Source organism: Colletes gigas, unplaced genomic scaffold (genome assembly GCF_013123115.1).
Source record: "Colletes gigas isolate AHSC1104 unplaced genomic scaffold, ASM1312311v1 Colletes_gigas_Sc00001, whole genome shotgun sequence".
Lineage (NCBI taxonomy): Eukaryota > Metazoa > Arthropoda > Insecta > Hymenoptera > Colletidae > Colletes > Colletes gigas.
Window position 1 is genome coordinate 9660025 of NW_025106630.1, and position 18775 is coordinate 9678799.

At 49.7% G+C, this 18775-nt stretch overlaps 1 protein-coding gene across 1 annotated transcript in view; it reads left to right on the forward strand.

The window, feature by feature from the left end:
* The first annotated feature begins 225 nt into the window (after window positions 1-225).
* LOC122396506 (microtubule-actin cross-linking factor 1) overlaps window positions 226-18775 on the forward strand; it is a 66891-nt gene continuing 48341 nt past the window's right edge. Inside the window, exons 1-8 of the mRNA XM_043395037.1 lie at window positions 226-845; window positions 6393-7107; window positions 8994-9055; window positions 11761-11778; window positions 12798-12857; window positions 13562-13651; window positions 14453-14623; window positions 16523-16537. Of these exons, the coding sequence (XP_043250972.1) occupies window positions 6846-7107; window positions 8994-9055; window positions 11761-11778; window positions 12798-12857; window positions 13562-13651; window positions 14453-14623; window positions 16523-16537 (678 nt within the window). The 5' untranslated portion in view covers window positions 226-845; window positions 6393-6845. The remainder of the gene's footprint in view (window positions 846-6392; window positions 7108-8993; window positions 9056-11760; window positions 11779-12797; window positions 12858-13561; window positions 13652-14452; window positions 14624-16522; window positions 16538-18775) is intronic.

Here is an 18775-nt window from a genome sequence, read left to right on the forward strand (position 1 = left end):
CGTGGTCCCTCCCCCTCCCATCGTTCGTGTATCTTTCTCTCTCTCCTCTCGGTTTCACCCCGAACGGCGGCGTGTCGATTTCTCTGTCTGGCGAACGGAGAAAGTGAAGGATGAACGAGCTGCAATGGCGGGGCACGACGCGGAGGAGTAGGTTCTGGAACCTCGAGGCCCGAGGTAGAGGCAGGCAGCTTGGGTGGGCGGCAGTTGTCCAGGCCGGCGCAGTCTGTGTCGAGGCGACGTGCTCTACACGACGGAGCGGCAAATCGCGTCTTCTCCAACTCGCAAGCCGCACGCTCGCTCTCCTTCTCTCTTCCTTTCCTCTTTCCTCTCTTTGATCTTTGCTCTACCTCTCTCTCACTCTCCGTTCTTTCTAACCCGTTCGCGCGTCTCCGTTGCCGTTTTCCTCCTCCCGCGTGGTTCCCTGTACCTCCCCCTCCGCGCGTCGTTCCTTATCCTCGCGCGTTGCTCCTCTTTCCTCGGCCCATTCATCCTTCTCGGTCCACCTTTCCGTCTTTTTCCGTTCGAGCGTTTCTCCGCGCGCGTTCCTCTCTCTCTGTCCTCGTCGCGCGCGGCCTACAGCTACCTGGCCGTGTTACGGCGGGGTTCCGGATACGCGCGTCGACTTCGTCAACGTTGTGTCGTGCGGTACGCTCTCCGCCACGGAATTCCAGTGCCACGTCTCGAGTTCGAGCCGACGGTCGCGGTGGGTCGGGGACGGTCGATCGGTCGGTCGGTCGTCGTCTGTCAGTCGGATCGCACCGATCGTGCGTGGAGTCAGTGTCGCGTGCGTTTATACCTGTTCTTATCATCATCGTCGTCGTCGTTGTTCCTGCGAACGAGTCACGGTAAAGCGGGTGTATTATTACCCAGTCACGGACGGTGCTAGCAAACCGATACCCCACGACCATCGGAGATAACGCCTCCGTTACCGTTTCGCGTAGTTTACGGGTCCATGAATCGTAAGAACGAAACGGAAGTCGAAGGAACTCGTGGGTGTTTATTGGCTTCGACACGTGCGCGACGAGCACGTTGTAGAGTCGGTGGTTCTTTTTTTACGGTCGGAAACGATATTCGTAGAAAAATTTCGACAAACCCCGTGGCCCGAGAGCAAAACACGAGGCGTTCGTGAGTCACGCTCCGTTCTGTGGCACCTCCCTGCTATTCTACCTCTGTCTGCGACTCCAACTGTGCCTCTCTTTCTCTCTCTCTCTCTCTTTCTCTCTCTCTTTCTCGTTCCCTCTGAATGTGCGTCTTTGTTCCGTTCCACGAACGCGTACACAGGCCGGACTCGCCCGCGCGTTCCCACTTCGTATCTCGCTTCCCCCTCCATTAACGCGTGCGTTGTTGGTAATCACGAAACGGCATCGAGTCGAGACGGTTAAGCGACCGATTCACCAAATAAGAAATACGCGTATCGATATTCTATCGTGTCCATTCAAGATTACGATTTCGTTCGATTCCTCTCTCCGCATGCAACGATTCCTCAAATCGCTCTCGAAACCAGGCGCGCCATCGTTCGCGCGACCGTTCGAACGCCGATAACGATTCAAAGGTTCCCGATTACGAGTAGTCGACGATGAATCCACCCAGTCGACTATGGTCTCGCGTACACCGTGCAAAGGGTTAGACGGCGGTTTTTAGCGGCGAGTGAATAAGAAGAAAGTCGTTTTCATCGAATACGGGGATTGCGTAATAATTACAGACTGGGTAGAGCTCTATGACAAACCGGCTTCGCGAGACACGCCGCGCGCACAATCACGTACGAGCGCGCGTTGCTTATGTGTCCCCGGTTGCCCGGCGCGTACGTGGAATTTCTTAATTTGGTCCGATCGACCTATTCTCTGGCCCGAATCGGTCGTAACCGGTACGTACCCTCGTCGACCGTTTTGCCGTTTCGAGCGTCATCGAACCCCCGAAGGAACGTCATCGTCGATCTACCAGAAAAATCACGAACCGAAAACGAGAAATGACGACTGGCGGGGCGTGTTTCCTTGCCAAATTGTCTTCAAAATGGCACGATCGTGCCTCCCCAGCACGAAGGTCCGTCCCGTTCGAGCAGGAATGCCAATTATTCGCCGCGCGCGATACACTCTCGTTACCTTCCGAGGGGGCCGCGCAACCTAATTTCTTAAACAGATTTTCCGAAATGAAACTCTAAATCGAAAGTATAACGCTTTGGTTCTCGATTGTCCTGCGTCGATTTTCGACAATTTTCCTCGATTTTCGTTTTCGTCTGTTCTCGTTCTCTTTCTACTCGTTAGGTTAGTATATCGTCCCCACCTTCGTATCCGCGACCTCCGGCGCGTTCGCGCCGAAAGCCGTATTTGGCTGTCGCGTTAACAGAGACCCGCGAAAGTGCAAGTAAGCTTTATCGTCGAGCCTGTCCTTTGAGCCGAGTGCTTCGAGTGCGCCCTCGAACTCCTTCGTCATCGGGAGGGGGGCACTCTCCTGAGGCGCCGTTTCTTCATTTTTTTTTCTTGCCCTACACGAGTTTTCGAGGAACGATGACGTCGTCGAGAAATTTGTTAACGACATTATCCTCGAAAAAAACTAGACCGAACGTGTTTCGACGCGTCCGGGAGGTTCCGTCTTGTTCGCGTCGAATGTTTCATTTCGTGCGTGACTTGGGATCGCCGTTGCGTTTGCAACCTCGAAAACCAGTTTTAGTTGCGTCGCGAAAAAGGAACGTAGTTTAGAGAGGTCCGCAGACACTGTTAGTCAAACTATACGATTTAACGAGCCGGGCTCTCTCGAGCTTCTTCTTCGATCTCGCGAGCAAAGGTCGACACGAAAATTCATCGACCGTGTTCGATCGCGGTCCGTTCCCCTCGAAACTGGTGAGAACTCGAAGCGTGCGCGTAGTTTTCGAGAGTATCAAGTTCGAGGCTGTGAAGAAAAACGTTTGGACGCTACCGCTAGCAAAGGTCGATCCGCAATCGATACCCCGGCCTCCGGGGTTACGTCGTTTCGACTGGTTGGTGTCTGTAGGTCGACCGGTCGCGAGGAATCGACGCCTCTGTTCGTTCATAAGTGGCGAGTAACTGGGACGAGAACGGTGTAGCGCGAACGCAACCGAGAAACGATGATGCCTTGGACCGATCGAGGATCGACGGTGTCGGTACGGGTTGTCGTTTCGCTCGAGGCGAGGTGTTACGAGATGTCAAGATAGGTGGGGTTTCCGTTGGGTGTACCAAAGGACCGACGAATCGGAAAAACGAACGCGACGTCGAGAAGGGAGGTCTTGTGAAAACAGAGGGAGAGGAAAAGAAGTCGGTGCTCGTTATAGCGAGTCGCGCTTTGCCGCGTGCTGCTCAAGGTTGACCGAACTGTACGGCCGCCGCCGCCGCGGAGAGAGTCTTCTCGGCTTCCAAGAGCCCTCGAGAGTCCTCCGAGAGCCGACTATGGACCCGTTATACTGCTACGCCGTTGCCACAAGAATGCCGCCGAGCCGGCCCCTCTGCAGCTCGCGTTATGCCGATCCGATCCGATACGCGTACACGCGCTTCCTCCTCCTGCTCCTTCGCCGTCCTCGCTTTTCTCCGGCGCTTCTATTAGTCTCCGGTGCACGTGAAACTTGCTTTTTCTTTTATCGCACCACGAGAGTCCACGGACCTTCGGCTGGGACCGGGTGCAAAATCCAAACGACCACGGAGCATCCAAATTACCCCTACCTAAATATCTCCCACAATTCTACAAAACATATTCTCTATGCAGTATTCGTAACAAACTTTTCATTTCAAGATCGTCGATGTTTTGTTCCGTTGCATCGCGTCGTCGATAAAAATACGGTAAAAATACGCTCAGATATTGTATAGATATACGCGCGACCTTTGACTTCCAAAAATCAGAATGAAACGAAAGGCATTTGTTGTTTACGATTCGCACCCTGTGCAATTGAATCCTCGTGTCATGTAGTTTTGTTATCGTAATAATTATTTTAGTATGAGGTAACGCTTATCTTATCGAAATCTTAGTCACATACGTGCAAGGGATAGAATTCTACGAAACAATGCGATCATTGCATTCTCATTCCGGATAGCAAACTCGAGATTACCGAGAAACTTTTACGCGGAAACAATCTTGACGTAAGACTGACCGTAGCGACATGCGATGCCACGACCGGCTGGGTATAGGATTGCAAACATTTTTTTGTCTAATAAACGCCCAGTCGAATGTTTTGGGATCAGTGACCCCAAACAGTCGAATCCAAACTTTCATTCGTATTCTGTATCCGATTTTTCTAGATCGACTCTTGATAAATCTTCGTACATAAGCTACAAATGATCTTGCTTCTTGGAAAAGTCCTGTGAATCCACGAATTGGAGAAATTCTCCTTTGGCTGCTGCAGTTCGCCATTTGCACCAGCTTATATTTAATCGGTCTGATCCTTCTGTTTAAATGCATTTTTCTCAAAACTATCTTTTCTGAAAAGGCTTCCATGATATCTCAAGATATACTTGATGAACTTACTGTCGCTAATTTTCAATATTTTTTGTTATAAAAATTTGTGAATATCACTGAAAGAGTAATAAATATACACGCGAAACACCGATGCAAGAAATTGCATAGTTTCTTTATAAAAAAATAGCAAAAAGAAGATAGAAAATCACGTTTTACAGTATAAGACCCCCTCAATATAGAAGTAAATACAATACCAGTTGTTCGTCGTAACTATTCTCAGTCCCCGAAAGGACCAACATGCGCGTATAAATTACAATCTCGTTCGATTCTGCAAAAGTGCAACCTCGGGTGGAAAGAACGTTTCGTTCGTGCCGCCTCGATACTTGTTCGGTAGCAGTCGACAGTTTGTTTCCTTTCTACGAATGTCTCGCTTTAGAAGGCCGCGTATCGTTCGCCGGTGAACGAAAAGCTCGTAGGAGGCAGAGGGGTAGGTGGGAGAAAAAACACGTCGTGTTTCGACGTGCCGTGATGTCACCGGTTTCATTCGTATCTCATGAATCGTTTTCTTCTTAAGGAGCACGGAGTAACCGATGGTATAATACCTCTGCTTCTCCACCTTCGCTACGTGGTTTAACATTTGGCGAACCTGTGGCGCGTTCGATCGTCCTTTTCTCGTCGGATCGTTTTCGAGTTTCCAATAAAATTTCGATATTCGACTCCGTTGGCGCGTTACGCGCGCCTAGGTTACTTTCTCTCGAACTTTCTACACCGTCGTCCGACCAATGCTACGGACACGGTCAGAAGGAGTTCGCCTAACACCGCGTGGCGCGTGACATGCGTTACTCTATTTTCTATTCGCATCTAATTCCGTCGGACCAAGTGAGAACCGGGCAGACGCGAGTCGAGTCGAGTCCGATCGAGTCGTGTCGAGTCGCGATCTAAACGCGCGGCCACGCGACGCCGGGCATTAAACCATCGGGGAGGAAGGAACGGTTCGATTCTGGTGTCGCGACTCCGTTGTTCCGTTGATTCCGTCGTTCTTGGTGCGATGATAAAGGTACCGGGGCACGCGAGAATATCCTCGCGCGGTGAACCCACCACCGGCGATATTTGTTCAGTAAGGGTTCGTTGCCGCGACGTGTCGCAATCGCCTGGTTTTCGTTACGATCCAGAAGACGACACCCACATGCCGTTGCTTCCATTACCATATGCGGAGATCCCGATGGTCTTGGGTTTCCCCGGGTGGCACCCGTGTCTCAGTCACCGAGCGTCTGGTGGGCCGTCAGTTTGGTAGATCGCTCGCCTGGTTCGCTCGATCAGCCGGTCCCGGTCGTTCGTTCGTTAGTACAATCTCCGATTCGCTCGTGTGCTCGGTGGCTCGATCGCTCGAGCTTCGCTCTGTCCCTGCCAGTCCGATTCAATTCGTTAATCGGTAACCGTCGCGCTCCCGCGTCCCTGCACTCCGTAAACATCGGTTCTCGTTCGTTTTTTCTCGGATCGTCGAATATTAATCGTCCGTACGTAAGTTTTGGCAACGGTCTCCACGAGAATTGCCCTACGGCGGTTGTTTCTTTATCGCGTCTGGATGGATATAGTCTCGGTACTCGGGCTCTCTACGCGGGGAACGATGAACTAGGCGTCAGCGAAAGACCTATTACCGCGTCTCACCGCGGGTTCACCGTGGTTCGCTTTTGCCAGAGAAACGTTGAGTGGTTACGTCTGCGACGTGCCGTGATAAATTCGGTCGTTGATTCGTTAAGGTTCGTTCGTCTGGAGCGGCCGAGCTGGCCGAACAAACGAACGGACAAACCCGGGAACGAAATTAGCCCCGTTCTTCTCCTCTTCTCTGTCCCGTCGCATTGTCCGCGTCGTCGTCGTCGTCGTCGTCGTCGATTCGCCCTCGAGAGTTCCTTCTTTTCCGATCGTCCGTCCGACCCATCGGGGTCCCTCAGCGCGCAATCGTTCGACCTTTATTTCTCTTCTCTCGACAGTGCATCGCGACCACCGTGTGCCCAGTGTCAACGTATCCGATCCAAAAAGAAACGAAAGTCAACGAGGAGCACGCGAACGGAGCAACGCAAGGGGAGGAAAAACGAGTTTAATTAAGGGACGAAATTGGGTCTTGCATCGACTCAAAGTGCCATAGTAACACGTATACGCCAGAAATATATAAATAATATCGAATCTTCCCGTGAAGATAATAAGCCTAAGTGATCCTCGACTTGGTGATATTCCTCGAAACGTTTCGCGTTCGATCGTGGTTTTTTGGTGTCAGTACCAGTGCGCGTGGTTACACGTGAAAACAAGGGAAGATAAGAAACGCCGCGCGAAAGAGAAGCCCCCCCCCCCGATGAACGGCGAGAGCGCGTCGTCTCCTCGTCGCTGATCGTTGGGTCTCGAAAGAACCTAAGGGAGACGAACGATCGAGTTAACTGGCTAACGAGATGTCCACTCAGGCCTATTACAAGGAGAGGCTCGGTTTCGATCCGGCCGATACCGTGGCGGAACACCATCGCGAGCAGAGATGGCAGCACGGATACGAGGAGTCGCTTTCCAAGTTCAAAGGTCAGAACGAAAATGGATTTTCGTGGTGGATGATGGAGGAGCATCGGGAGAATTGTCGGGCGGACGGGGCCGCGGAGGAACATCGTTCCGGCAGCTCGCAGGCTTTCTGGGGTTGCTGGGCGATGTTCATCGAGGCGCACGGTAGGTGAAGAGTTGGCATGCCGATGCTGGATCACGTCCAATACACCTTGCCCCTGACCCTTTCTCCCCCTCCTACCGGCGACACTTTTCTTCCGACTTGCCACCGAACGTTCCTCTCGTTTTACGTTTTATTTTTCTTAGTTTTGTTACATTGAATTTCGCTTTAGCTTCCTCCTCGGTCCGAATATCACTTACCCGTACGCTTGCTCCGCGTTCCTCTTTCGAGCCAGAGAATCACCGATCGCGAGAACCGGAGAGTAGTTCGTATCGGCTCGGGAGAGAGATCAACGCGGCCGGAAGTAGCTTTTTAAGGTCGTTTACCTTTTGCCGTTTGACCCGAATGTTTCACGGAAGTAACCGCGGAAATAGCCGGGACGAAATAGTACCCGGCTCGCGATCATGGCAGAATCCGCAGAGACTCGAACGCCCGATACGAGAGAATTCCGGCGCACGGTTCCGACACTTTGAACGTGTTCTTTTCGTATTTTTTTTCTCTCGCTTTAACATTCACTAACACTTTTGAAGTGTCTTTGTGTGGCTAATATCGCGTCTAGATTTCTTTTTCTTTAGAGCAATTTGCATTAGAATCGCTTCTTGCATTCGGTTACGGGTGACAATAGTCCCTTTGTACACGCAAACACGCACCGCGGACAGCGTTCTTCGCTTACGCAACGGGCCCACGGAATTTTTAGCGATCTTTTACCTCGCGAGTCTCGATCGAGCACGTAACTCTTTTTTTTTTGTTTCGGTTATCGTCACGCATCGTGAGTTCCCTCGCGTGGTTCCATCTCATATCCAAGGACGCTCAGCCCGTCCGTTCCCCGGTTATCACACGCTCCGAATAGTCCTCTCGTTGTCCCAATTTATTTCCATTGTGTTTCGGTATGCCACTCTTCCAAATCGTCGTTTCTTTCAATGATTACGGGTTAACGTCTTGTCACGTTGATTAATACGAATGTGCCTCTTATTTTTAAAACGCTTACGTACGATCTATTCAATCCATCGTATCATCAAAAGCATATCGGCTGAATAACGATCCTTTGTGAGAGCGTCGTTACGAAACGATGCAAAATAGGTTCGAAGGTCCGAAAGTTCGTAATTCTCGTTAGTTGATCGTTTTAATTTCGTCCCCCCCCCGTCGATCGACGACGTAACTGTTTCTCGTCCAGAGAGGCTACCGTCAGATACCATCGACTAATCGGTCTTAATTAATTGCTGCTCGGGCGAACGAGCGCCTCCTACTAGATTAATTTCGCGATCGAGTCGTGTCGTCGAACTTAATGCTTCTCGTACCTATATGTATATTTCGACGTCCGTAAGAGTGGTACCGCGAACGCCTTCCATGGACGTTGTAAGGTTGCTTAATCGGATTATACGGAAAGGTGCATGGACTACGACTCTAAGAAACAGGGTCAACCTTCTTGCTTTGTTCGCGAACAAGTACATTTCAGGGCTCAGGTTGGGGGCATATCGGCAGGGAACACATTCGCAATTAACAGACACCGACCGACACCAAGTTTTAACGCACGTTTGCTTATTTGCCCGTTGGATCGCCTGCTCTTTTCCTACCTGACTGCCTACGTATCAACACCCATCTACCTACCTGCCTACCTACCTACCTACTTACCTACCTATCTAACCACCTACCTGTCTGTCTGCCTGTCCGTCTATCCGGCCGCTTGACTGCTTGCTCGCCTGATGCTTGGATGCCCGATGCCTGTTCGCTCGCGTAGGCGATCGTGTTCGTGCGTCGGTGCAAAATGCAAATCGACGGTTTAATTAGTACCGTCGACGTCACGCGGAAATCGATGAAAATCGAGCGAGGCGGGACGGCTCGTTTCAACCCCGCGCCTCTAACGAACCATCGTTTATCTTTCTGATTACAGACGAACGAGACGCAATCCAAAAGAAAACATTCACCAAATGGGTGAACAAGCATCTGAAAAAGGTAAGCCTCGCGCGAGAAGCGTTGTACACGCGGTTTTCTGCGCGTTTCGACGGCGACGCGAATCGATCGAGCGCGTTTTCGACGGTCACGGGGTTAAAAGGGTTCCGTGATCGCTCGAAGGGGTTACTTTCCTCGAAGGCTGGTCGCGCGGCGGCCCTTCCTTCGAAATATCGAACGTACTTAATTTTAGACCGACCTTAGCAGGAGGCCACGGCTGACAGAGCCGGAGAGGCGAGAGTATCGAAACACCTGATAGGTGCGAGCGCACGAGACCAGCGACGCGCAACGCCCAGGACAACCAGCTGTTTCGTAACCGCGTACACACGTAAGCGATAGGGAACCTTCTCAGCCCCCTTGCAGGTATACGCAGCTGTCCGTGTAGGCCGTGTGCGTGGGCAGACTCCCTTCCAAGAGGGTATTTCGCGCGCGGCTATAGAAGGCAACATCACCGAACCTACCGAGTGGGTGAAATCGAGAAAATCGTTACCGATCGCTAACCACACCGCCTCTCCAACGAGTTTTCTCCCCGTTTCGTGAATTACGAATCACGTTTCCGCGGGGGAGGGAATAGTTTTTCGACGATTGATCGACGGAGATTCAGACACAGAGGGGAACAGACGCGGTCTCTGTTCCCCGGATCGGACACGCGACCGGGTCGGGGGAAAAAAACGACGCAAGAAGTCTATTCCGACCGATGCCAGCGAGGATTCTGACGCTGACGAAACTGCTGGCCGGATGACCACGGTGACCACGACGACCACGACGTGGCACGCGACCGCGAACAATTCTTGTTACTCGAGACACGTTAGCCTTGATCTCGCGGACTCTGGTCCTCGTTTGTTCCGTGGCGACGATGACGCAGGTTCTACGTTCGTTTTCGGCGGAGAGGAGTAAAATAACTATGATGATGATGCATAGAGAAAGAGAAGCGCCATGCGTTCGACGGTTCGAATCGAGCAGCGATAAATTCTCCGCGCGGCTTTCTCGTTACTCGATGCTCGCGTATGCAGAGAGGAGTCAAGGAGAAAGGAGACGAGAGGCAAGGTTGGAGCTGTTCGTAAGCGGCTCGAGCATAACTCGAATGGCATTTCGAGGGTTATCGAGGCTCATTTTCTTCCTGCGTCGGTATCGGAGCGGTGGCGCCTATCGAGACGGCATTACTCACCCCTTACTCACGCTCCGTTCCATTACCTACCCCTTTGCTCCTCTTTAAAGCTCTCTCTCTCGCTCTTCCCTCTCGGATCGTGCACCCTCCGCGCTAGAGAGATTCTTTCTCCACCGGTCCACACGTACGGTCACACCGCGCGACGGGAGCCAGTTTAAATCGACCGACTTAGTTTCGTCTCTCTGTAATGGATTCCAGGGTAATACGGAGAACGGTACTGCGTGTTTGCGCGTCGCTCGGTACTGGTTTCTGTTGGCTACCTACCTGCTCGATTCCGTGCGCCCACCTTTCCTCTCGTAAGTCTGACCTTATTCGGAAACGTTCTCCTGCGAACGACGTTCCCGATTTACCACCTCTTGCGTCGTAAGTAGGTGGATAAGTAGGCGGTTAGGTACGCAGGTAGGCAAGCCAGCAGTCAGTCAGTCGGTCGGTCGGTAAGTTGGGCTACGGGAGATGTTGCGTCGGAAGGGAGGGGAAAAAAACTGACGGCGATCGCTCAAGAGTGAGTGCATGGTCGGGCATGACGCATCGTCGCCATTGCGTAACGTTCCTGCCAGGAAATGGTCCGCTGAAGTAACTTCAGCGCCCATGAATTCCGATCTGTTGAATAAAGCCGTTTCGCGATCATTCCCGTCGCGTATCCAATAATTTTTGATTGTCCGTCCGTACACTCGCGTTGCACAACCACCACCCGTGTAGTTTCCTGCCTTTCGAACGGGGCTTCGACACTGTTATGATACAGGTATAGCTTCTCGAAACAGTTATGAATCGCAACGAAGCTTCATAATACTTTCCTTTCTTACGAGGCAATAAAAGAATGATTTTCGTTTTGTCTCGGCAGGTAGAAGGTACCCTTAAATATTTGCCACCAGGTAGTTACTCGATGTTAGTCACCAGCTATGCTCGAGTCATTTACGAACAGCTTGACCTGCGTCACCTGCCCAGGGTCGGTCACGCTAGATTTAAGCTCGCAAGTCCAAAATTTACAATAAAAACTTGCAAACTTGAATCAGAAAACATCGAAATTACGATCAATTGTGAATAATAAACACTCGACGTGTTAAAAAGTCAAACGTACGGCCGTAAAGTGAAAGTTTTCAGCGCGAGGTATCGTTTCTGCGTAGCCCCGGGGGTTACGAATACGAAACACGACGTAAGAAAAATATCGAACCGTGCGTTTAAAAGCGACGCGTCGGATATCGATCCATTCACTTTTTCGATGCTCATTCACAGCAACGCGAATCGATCTCTGCGCTCGATCGTTCGCGGCGTTCGTCGTTTACCCAATTCCGATCCGCGATCGGTCGGTCGTCGTCCCGAGCCAGTGGCTGCAAAAACACACCGTGATGCGAGTACTCGATCTCTGTTTCTACTCATCCTGTTTTTACTTTCGTTTTACTCTCGCCACGGGAATAGCGCACGGCTCGCGACAACGAACCGATCTCGCGTAACGAATTCTCTGTTATTACGTAAGATACGCGAAGGGACATTTCGTTATAATCATACTCTGTGTTTGTCTATTCTTTCATGATTGCCGCAGCATTGGAAGTACGTGAAGGTATGAATCTCGGAGCATTTATTCCGATCAACTGCTTAATCAATTAGGACGAGTGGTTCGGACGATTAGATTATAGGATAGCTTTTAATTGCGTGTCAATATTTCAGGAAGTGGATCCAGAACAGACGTAGGTTGTCTGAATCATGGGCAATGCAGTCAGTCACGCAATAGAGTAGTATAGAGTATTTAATACGCGAATGCATTTCCAATTTGTCGTCTAGTATTTAACGTGTTCGTAGAAATTTCTAAACGTTATAAATATTTCGAAATACTTCTAAACTTTTTGATATTGCTGAAAATTTATGCTCCCTGGATCGAGTTCAGACTTGATTTTTTAATAACCGCGAAGGAAACAAAGCCTGGACAGCCCACGTTGGCCTAGATATGCTCTAGATTAACACCTTGAAGCATTGACATGCAATGAAGAATTGTATAGAACCTTGTGAATTGTTCGCAAAGGGAAAATTACCCGACGCTTTAGTATTCTCAGTGGCATGCCATAGAATCCTTCGGTCAAGGACCATTCGTCCAAGCGACCGACGGTAGTGGAGACTCCCAAGTTTCAGAATTAGAGATAACTTAGCACGGTAGCGAAAGCTTCGAAAGAATCGACTTGAAAGTATCTGCTTTGTATCGGTTTCCGCGATAGCTACCGAATCTTCCAGCAGTTTCGTTTGGAGGAATTGTTCCCACTCTTGCCGCCATTGACCGATGACTGGATCGTTCAAAGTTCGGTATTGTTCAATAAAAGTAACGATAAGATCGCGTTGCGTGTATCTCTGTTATTCGAGCCAATTTTAACGCACGGATACATAAATAATAAGTGCTCGTAACGTGGTTTTGCAACTTGAGGCGTCGTAGGTAAGTCGATTCTTTCGTCGACTTCATCATAGAGACGAGTTAGCGCAACGATGTTAATCTCCTTACCTACCACTACTTTCGGTCCCGGCCGGAAAAGGCACGCGGAATAAAGCAACATATCCGCGGCTTGCTCCTTTTTTAATCGATATTTTTTTCAGACTTACACGTGCCTGCACGTGTGCGTCCTTGTGAACAACCAGCCATGCTGTTCCCCCACTGTAAGTCAACGGCAGGTGTCGTTAACGACCCGTTAGCCGACGTTAGAAGGAATTTTTCGCATGTCTCGTTTTGTCGATCGAATGACTGGCCGCTTCCACAAATAATACCCGTCCTGATTTCTTCTTTCCTTTGTTCGCGAATGAAATCCTGACCATAGTCGGTCTTTGCGAAACGCCGCGACGCGCTGTCGTCTCGAATGCGCGCAATCATCGGCTCAGAAACGGCTCTTTGAGGCTGCGACCGATCGCTCCGGTCGCCTCGATACGGCGATCCCTCGCCGCGTATCTCGTACGCGACGTTTAAACTTTAACCGGGAGTTTGAGGGTCGATGATTGTTGTTATTCGCGCGTGACGCACCGCGTCGAATAATTTTCCACGTTTATTTTCGCGGGACACGCGATTATCTTATACCTTGCCTGTTGTCTTTCCTAGACTTTATATCTGTCCCAGAGTGTGTGTGTGTGTGTATTAGCACGTACAAGTTCGTAGAATGAAATCTTCTTCGTTGCTCGTTGCTTGTTCGGTGTCCTTTCGTTTGCGAATCGTAATTCATTTTTTTTTTAGCTCGAACACCATTTTTTTCTTTCTTTCTTGTTGTCGTAACGTATTCACGTGGTTGTTTTTACTTTCAGTTAAGTTGTTCAAAGACACTTGAACGACGAGCCATTATGCAGGGCTCTGATCCGTGAAATCGTTGTTGCAGGCCAGCAGACATGTCGGAGATTTGTTCGAGGACCTGCGGGACGGGCACAACCTCATTTCCTTGCTGGAGGTTCTCTCAGGCGAGCATCTCGTAAGTGTTCCACGTTATTCCAGCCCCGTTTCGACCGCCCACGCAATGCAGAGAGACTTGGCAATGTTTTACCGAACCCTTTAGTCGGTAGGGTGAGATACGGTTACGTAACCGGTGGGGCGGGGCCAATGTGACCCGGATTAAAAATTGAACGAAACGTACAGTTAATGGGATTAAATTGTTACGTAATCGTAGCCAGCAATATCGATTCGAACGTATAACCAATAACGATTTTCCGACAAACCAAACGCGATGCGTAAAAGAATGTAGGGCGTCATTTTGACGATACCAATTCCAATTGTATTAGTTCAGATTGTCGATATTATTTTAAGATTAATGTTACGATATCCTTATCGATAAAAATACACAATGCGTTAATTAAGATCTCGGTCGATACAAACTATGTTCCAGAAATAATTCGATACGACACAGAATACGAATTTGATTTAGAAACTGAATTTTTGCTAGTTACTAGTTACATTTTCTAATCAAATTCTTCGCTCGGTTTTCTGTGCGTCACAATAAGTATATCTAAGTCAAACACGGTAAAGTTACTCATTCTTTATCAAAGTATGTTCTGCGAAATCTAAAGGTTTAATGCGATTTGTTTGACCAATAAAACGATACATAAGGATTCTATAATACTGATTAAAAAAAAAAAGTATTGAACATCTGAAAGTGACTCGCTGTAGGCTCTAATAGACGAATCAATTAATATCCGATATTTGATACCGCTAGCTTATAGTTAAATCGCGTGACCACGTTTCAATCTCTGTATAGTCTAATCGATGATCTTTCTAGCCGCGAGAGAGGGGTCGAATGCGTTTCCACATGCTGCAGAACGTGCAAATGGCCCTTGATTTTCTGCGATACAAGAAAATCAAGCTCGTCAATATCCGTGCGGAAGATATCGTCGATGGAAACCCGAAGCTCACCCTCGGCTTGATATGGACCATCATACTTCACTTCCAGGTGAGTGGGCCCGCGACTCTTCATTCCGAAAACATCGTCGCCCATCGCGCTTTTGCGAGTGTTACCTTGAACTCTCGCCGAAGTAGCTTAGAAACGGTCGACGCTTCTCGACAGACCTGGTTCGCCTTTCGAATCGCGATTATCGAACAACGAACAACCCACCACCCCCTTTTCCCCCCCCCAGCTTCTAAAAAACCGTGTGTTGTACGATTTGACTGTCGTCGTTCCAGCGCGGTTCCGGTTTCGCGCGGACGAGTTTGCTTCGCAACAAGCGCGAAACGATACCGATCGAAAGTTTTGCTTCCGAGAAATTCCGCGAGGGGAAAACGTGTTTCCTCCCGCGCGTCGCCTAGGAGGAATTCTCATCGCGCTGGAATTCTACCCCGACCACTCTCGTTTTTCTCTCGCGATTCTCGTTCCGATCGAAAGCGAGTCAGAGGGAAGCACATGCTCGTTCCAAGGCGATACTCGCTGGCGTCGAATGCCACCGGAACGGGAACGCGATTACGAGCAGAACCGCCGTCGCCGCCGCCGTTCGAAATTACTAGGTCGGGGATCGTCTTCTGCGGATGGACGGGCGCAAAAACATGGAACGGAGCCGTCGTACGCGGCGAGAGTATCCGCGTTACGCGACCGCACAAAGGGAGACAGTGTTCCTCGTGCTCGTGTCGATGCACGGACACGCGTTTTCCTAACTCTTTTATCTCGCGCCCGGACGACGGGGGCCCTAACACTTTCGAGACGAGTAGACAAAAGGCCACTGAACGGACCTATTTTCTACGCGGCTTGTTCCACGCGAAGCACAGTAGAGTTCCGATCATTCACTCGGACTATTCTTCGGTGAATGTTACGGATTTTATATCACATAAACAAAGAAGTCACAGCTGCATGCATCCTGCAGTAACGCCGGTACTAAACAGTCGACTTACAAAGCGTAGGAATTTTATATATTTTATGTTTACTCAAAATGAGAAACAAATTTTTAAGAAAAATTGTCAGGAGGTGCCTAAATTTTTCGACGAAATTAAAAAATTTCAAATCGTTCTGGAAAAGATGTGTTCGGTTGCAGGGGTCAATTACAATCATTTTTGGTGAATAGACATACCCACGAATTCCTAACCATTTTCGAGAAAAAAATTCAGTAGATGCCGAAATTTTTCGGTGAAAAAAAAATTTCAAATCGTTCTGGAAAAAATGTTTTCGGTTGCAGGGGTCAATTACAATCATTTGTGGTAAATACACATACATTTGTGGTGATTGTACATTCCTAACAAATTCCATATCCAATTTTTAGTTCTCGTTATAATTGTCAAGATTTATTATCTGTCATAGCGATATAATACTGTGATACCGAAACTAGAATAAATCCGTCTTCGCGTGGAACGACTCATACAGGATTAGGCCGTAATTCATGATGCAATGGAAAAGGTCGATTCTTCGAGTAAAAATCGGTCGATAATTTGGGATATAGTTCTTTCCATACGGGGTTCACCGTTCGTACGTATTTATAAACATCGACAAGTCTTGATAATGCGTTTTTTAAACAGTTCAGCTAATGCACAGTTACACTATCAATTTCAGTTAATCGAGACGCATGGGAATCGAAATGCTTTGGTCCAATTAGATACTGCTTCAATTATTAGAAGTTTTATGGTTACTTTTACGATCACTTTACTCTTTAGGGTTTGTCCAAGTGGTACAAATCGTTCACGACGAACATTAATCCAAGTTCTTCGCCTGCTCGTACATAACACTTATTTTATATCTTCAACTTCTACCTAGAGGAATCGACGTCCTTTCGATCGCACCGTGGATTACTTCAGTCCCTGTATTTACTATACCTAGCGGTCCGATGCATCTATCTAATGATGTAATTTTTTGTTTTGTTTCGCGCCGCAGAGCTGGCGACGCAAGGTAAGTTCCCTATATTTTTATGGCGTAGTGGTTCCCGATAATAAAAAAAAAGATAATAAATAGGGAACCAGAGAAATTCGCGGTGTCGTGGATTCGAAGACGCGCGTAGGTTTGATCTCTTATCGACCGCGTGAATCGATCGGAAAAGCTAGATGGCGCTCGCGGGCGGATCGCGTCTCGTTAACGACCTATCGTCCCACGCACGGAAGCCGTCGACTATCTTCCGAATCGAGCGCCTCGGGATCGTTTCGTTATCCATCTCGATCGATGCAATCCGCGCGCGTCATGTATCGTCGCCGCCGGTGACGACTGTCCTTCCGTCCGCAGCTCGCGACAGACGTTACCGTTTATGGTATTTCGCGCTTACGTCGAGTCAGCAAGGCGGAAGGTTGACAGCCAGTCGGAACCGTGGTATCCCGGGACGTGGGAGGAGGACGACGCGGACTGTCCGCGATACAGAGCCGCATTGGCATCTCGGGGCGTCTCGTGGTCCCGGTGTCGCGAGCCGCCCACCTTGTAATTATGATAATCAGAATCGGTTGATCGAGCACCGAATACAAAATCGCGAATGACGCCACCGGCCAAGGTCACCGGCAAACGCCCGTCCCTTTCCAGCGCGTTATCGGGGTACGTTTACGATGGCCATAACGGAGATCGTCTCGCTGCTTTATCTCGAAAAACATCGTCCTTAACGCTTTCGTCGAAACGTCAAAAAATCACCTTTATCATCTTTATTCTCAATATTTACGACCAGTCGATCCAAGTTTACAGTTCGCTGCAAATATCATTATTTCGTATTGATACTGCGCACATATTGACACGCAATAACAACTCTCGTCTATAGGTGAAACTTCGTTTTCGAAACAGGTTGCTCAAATAGGTTTTTCATAGCACGACTATCATCGGCCACTCGAGTCGAAAAAACGTAAATAGCGGCAGAGGTGATCTCGTCGTAAGCATATTTTCTATAAGTGGAACGTTTCGAGAGTAGGCCAAGAAGGCCTGATATAATTTAAACAACGAGGCGTTACGAGGAGTTATAAAAAAGTACACTCGTACTTGTTCCTTACGGTCGCTTGCTGTCGAGTGGCCCTTCGCTGCGTTGTTCGTTGTACCGAAAGGGTTAAGGACGCGTACGCATGCTTTCTGCCGCGCGGAAGGGTTAAGGAAACAGGGCATAAGACATCGCCCACCCGAGGCGAGGATCGAGACTTCCTACGCGCTGTCTGAAACGAAACAAAACAAAACAAGGCAGGAAAGGAACTGGCGCGCTAGTCTACCCACGTTTCAAAGCAAATAAACACTTGTTTTTATGACGGCTATTCGTTCTCGAGAGGGTACAAGTGTTAATACCGCGTTCCTTCTTAAGAGGGCGTCCATTTTTTGCTTCTTTGTGTTACTTATACCGGCTGTCTCAAAACACGCGGCACCGCCGGAAACGTTCGTTTACAGCGCACGAAAAACAAACGAATTCGATGGATGGAGGGGGTTCGTCGGTGCAGTTTCGAGAAAATAACGACCGGTCATGGACGATCTTGCAAACGATCGATTCGCGCGCTCGGTCGCCTACCGGAAGCAGTCCTGGCGTTCAGGCGGGCGGTAGCTGGAGCGCTGACGTCACATCCGGTCTCGAGCAGCCGCGACTCTCGTCCCGACCGTTTTCCGTTCCTTTTTTCCCCCCTTCTGTGTTTCCTGCTGCTCGCGACGCTCGGAGACGCAACGCGTCCTATTTTCGCCTCTTTCGACTCTGCGCTTATTTAGGCATTGTTTTCGTTCCCTCGTACGTCTTCACGCCTCGCCCTCCCCCTCCCCCTCCTTCATCAGCGAAGAATCGTTCGTCGCGCGGAGGCCTCGCGAACAGTCGACGCGCATTTAATTAACGAGACGCGCGAATTAGGTAAGTCCCGATGCGACTAGGCACACCGGGGCGTCGAAGGTGGTGCTTACGGAGCGTTAGTGTGCCGGCGGTGAATCGTCGAATCTCTGGAAAAGGAAAAGGAGGAAGGACACGATGCGCGACGAGCGGCGAAGTGGGGCTCTCTCGGCTCTCGGCTCGCGGCGAGACCTCGCCGATGGCTTGTACGATATCGCGCGGGCGCATGCGCGATTCCCCTGCACCGGTTGTGCAGCAAATATATCGCGTCGACGAGGACGAGGACGTCCAGGAGGACGACGATTCCGGCGGGACGGGGCGGGCGTCGCGGAAGCGAAGGAAGATCGGTGACGTAGTTCGGTAAC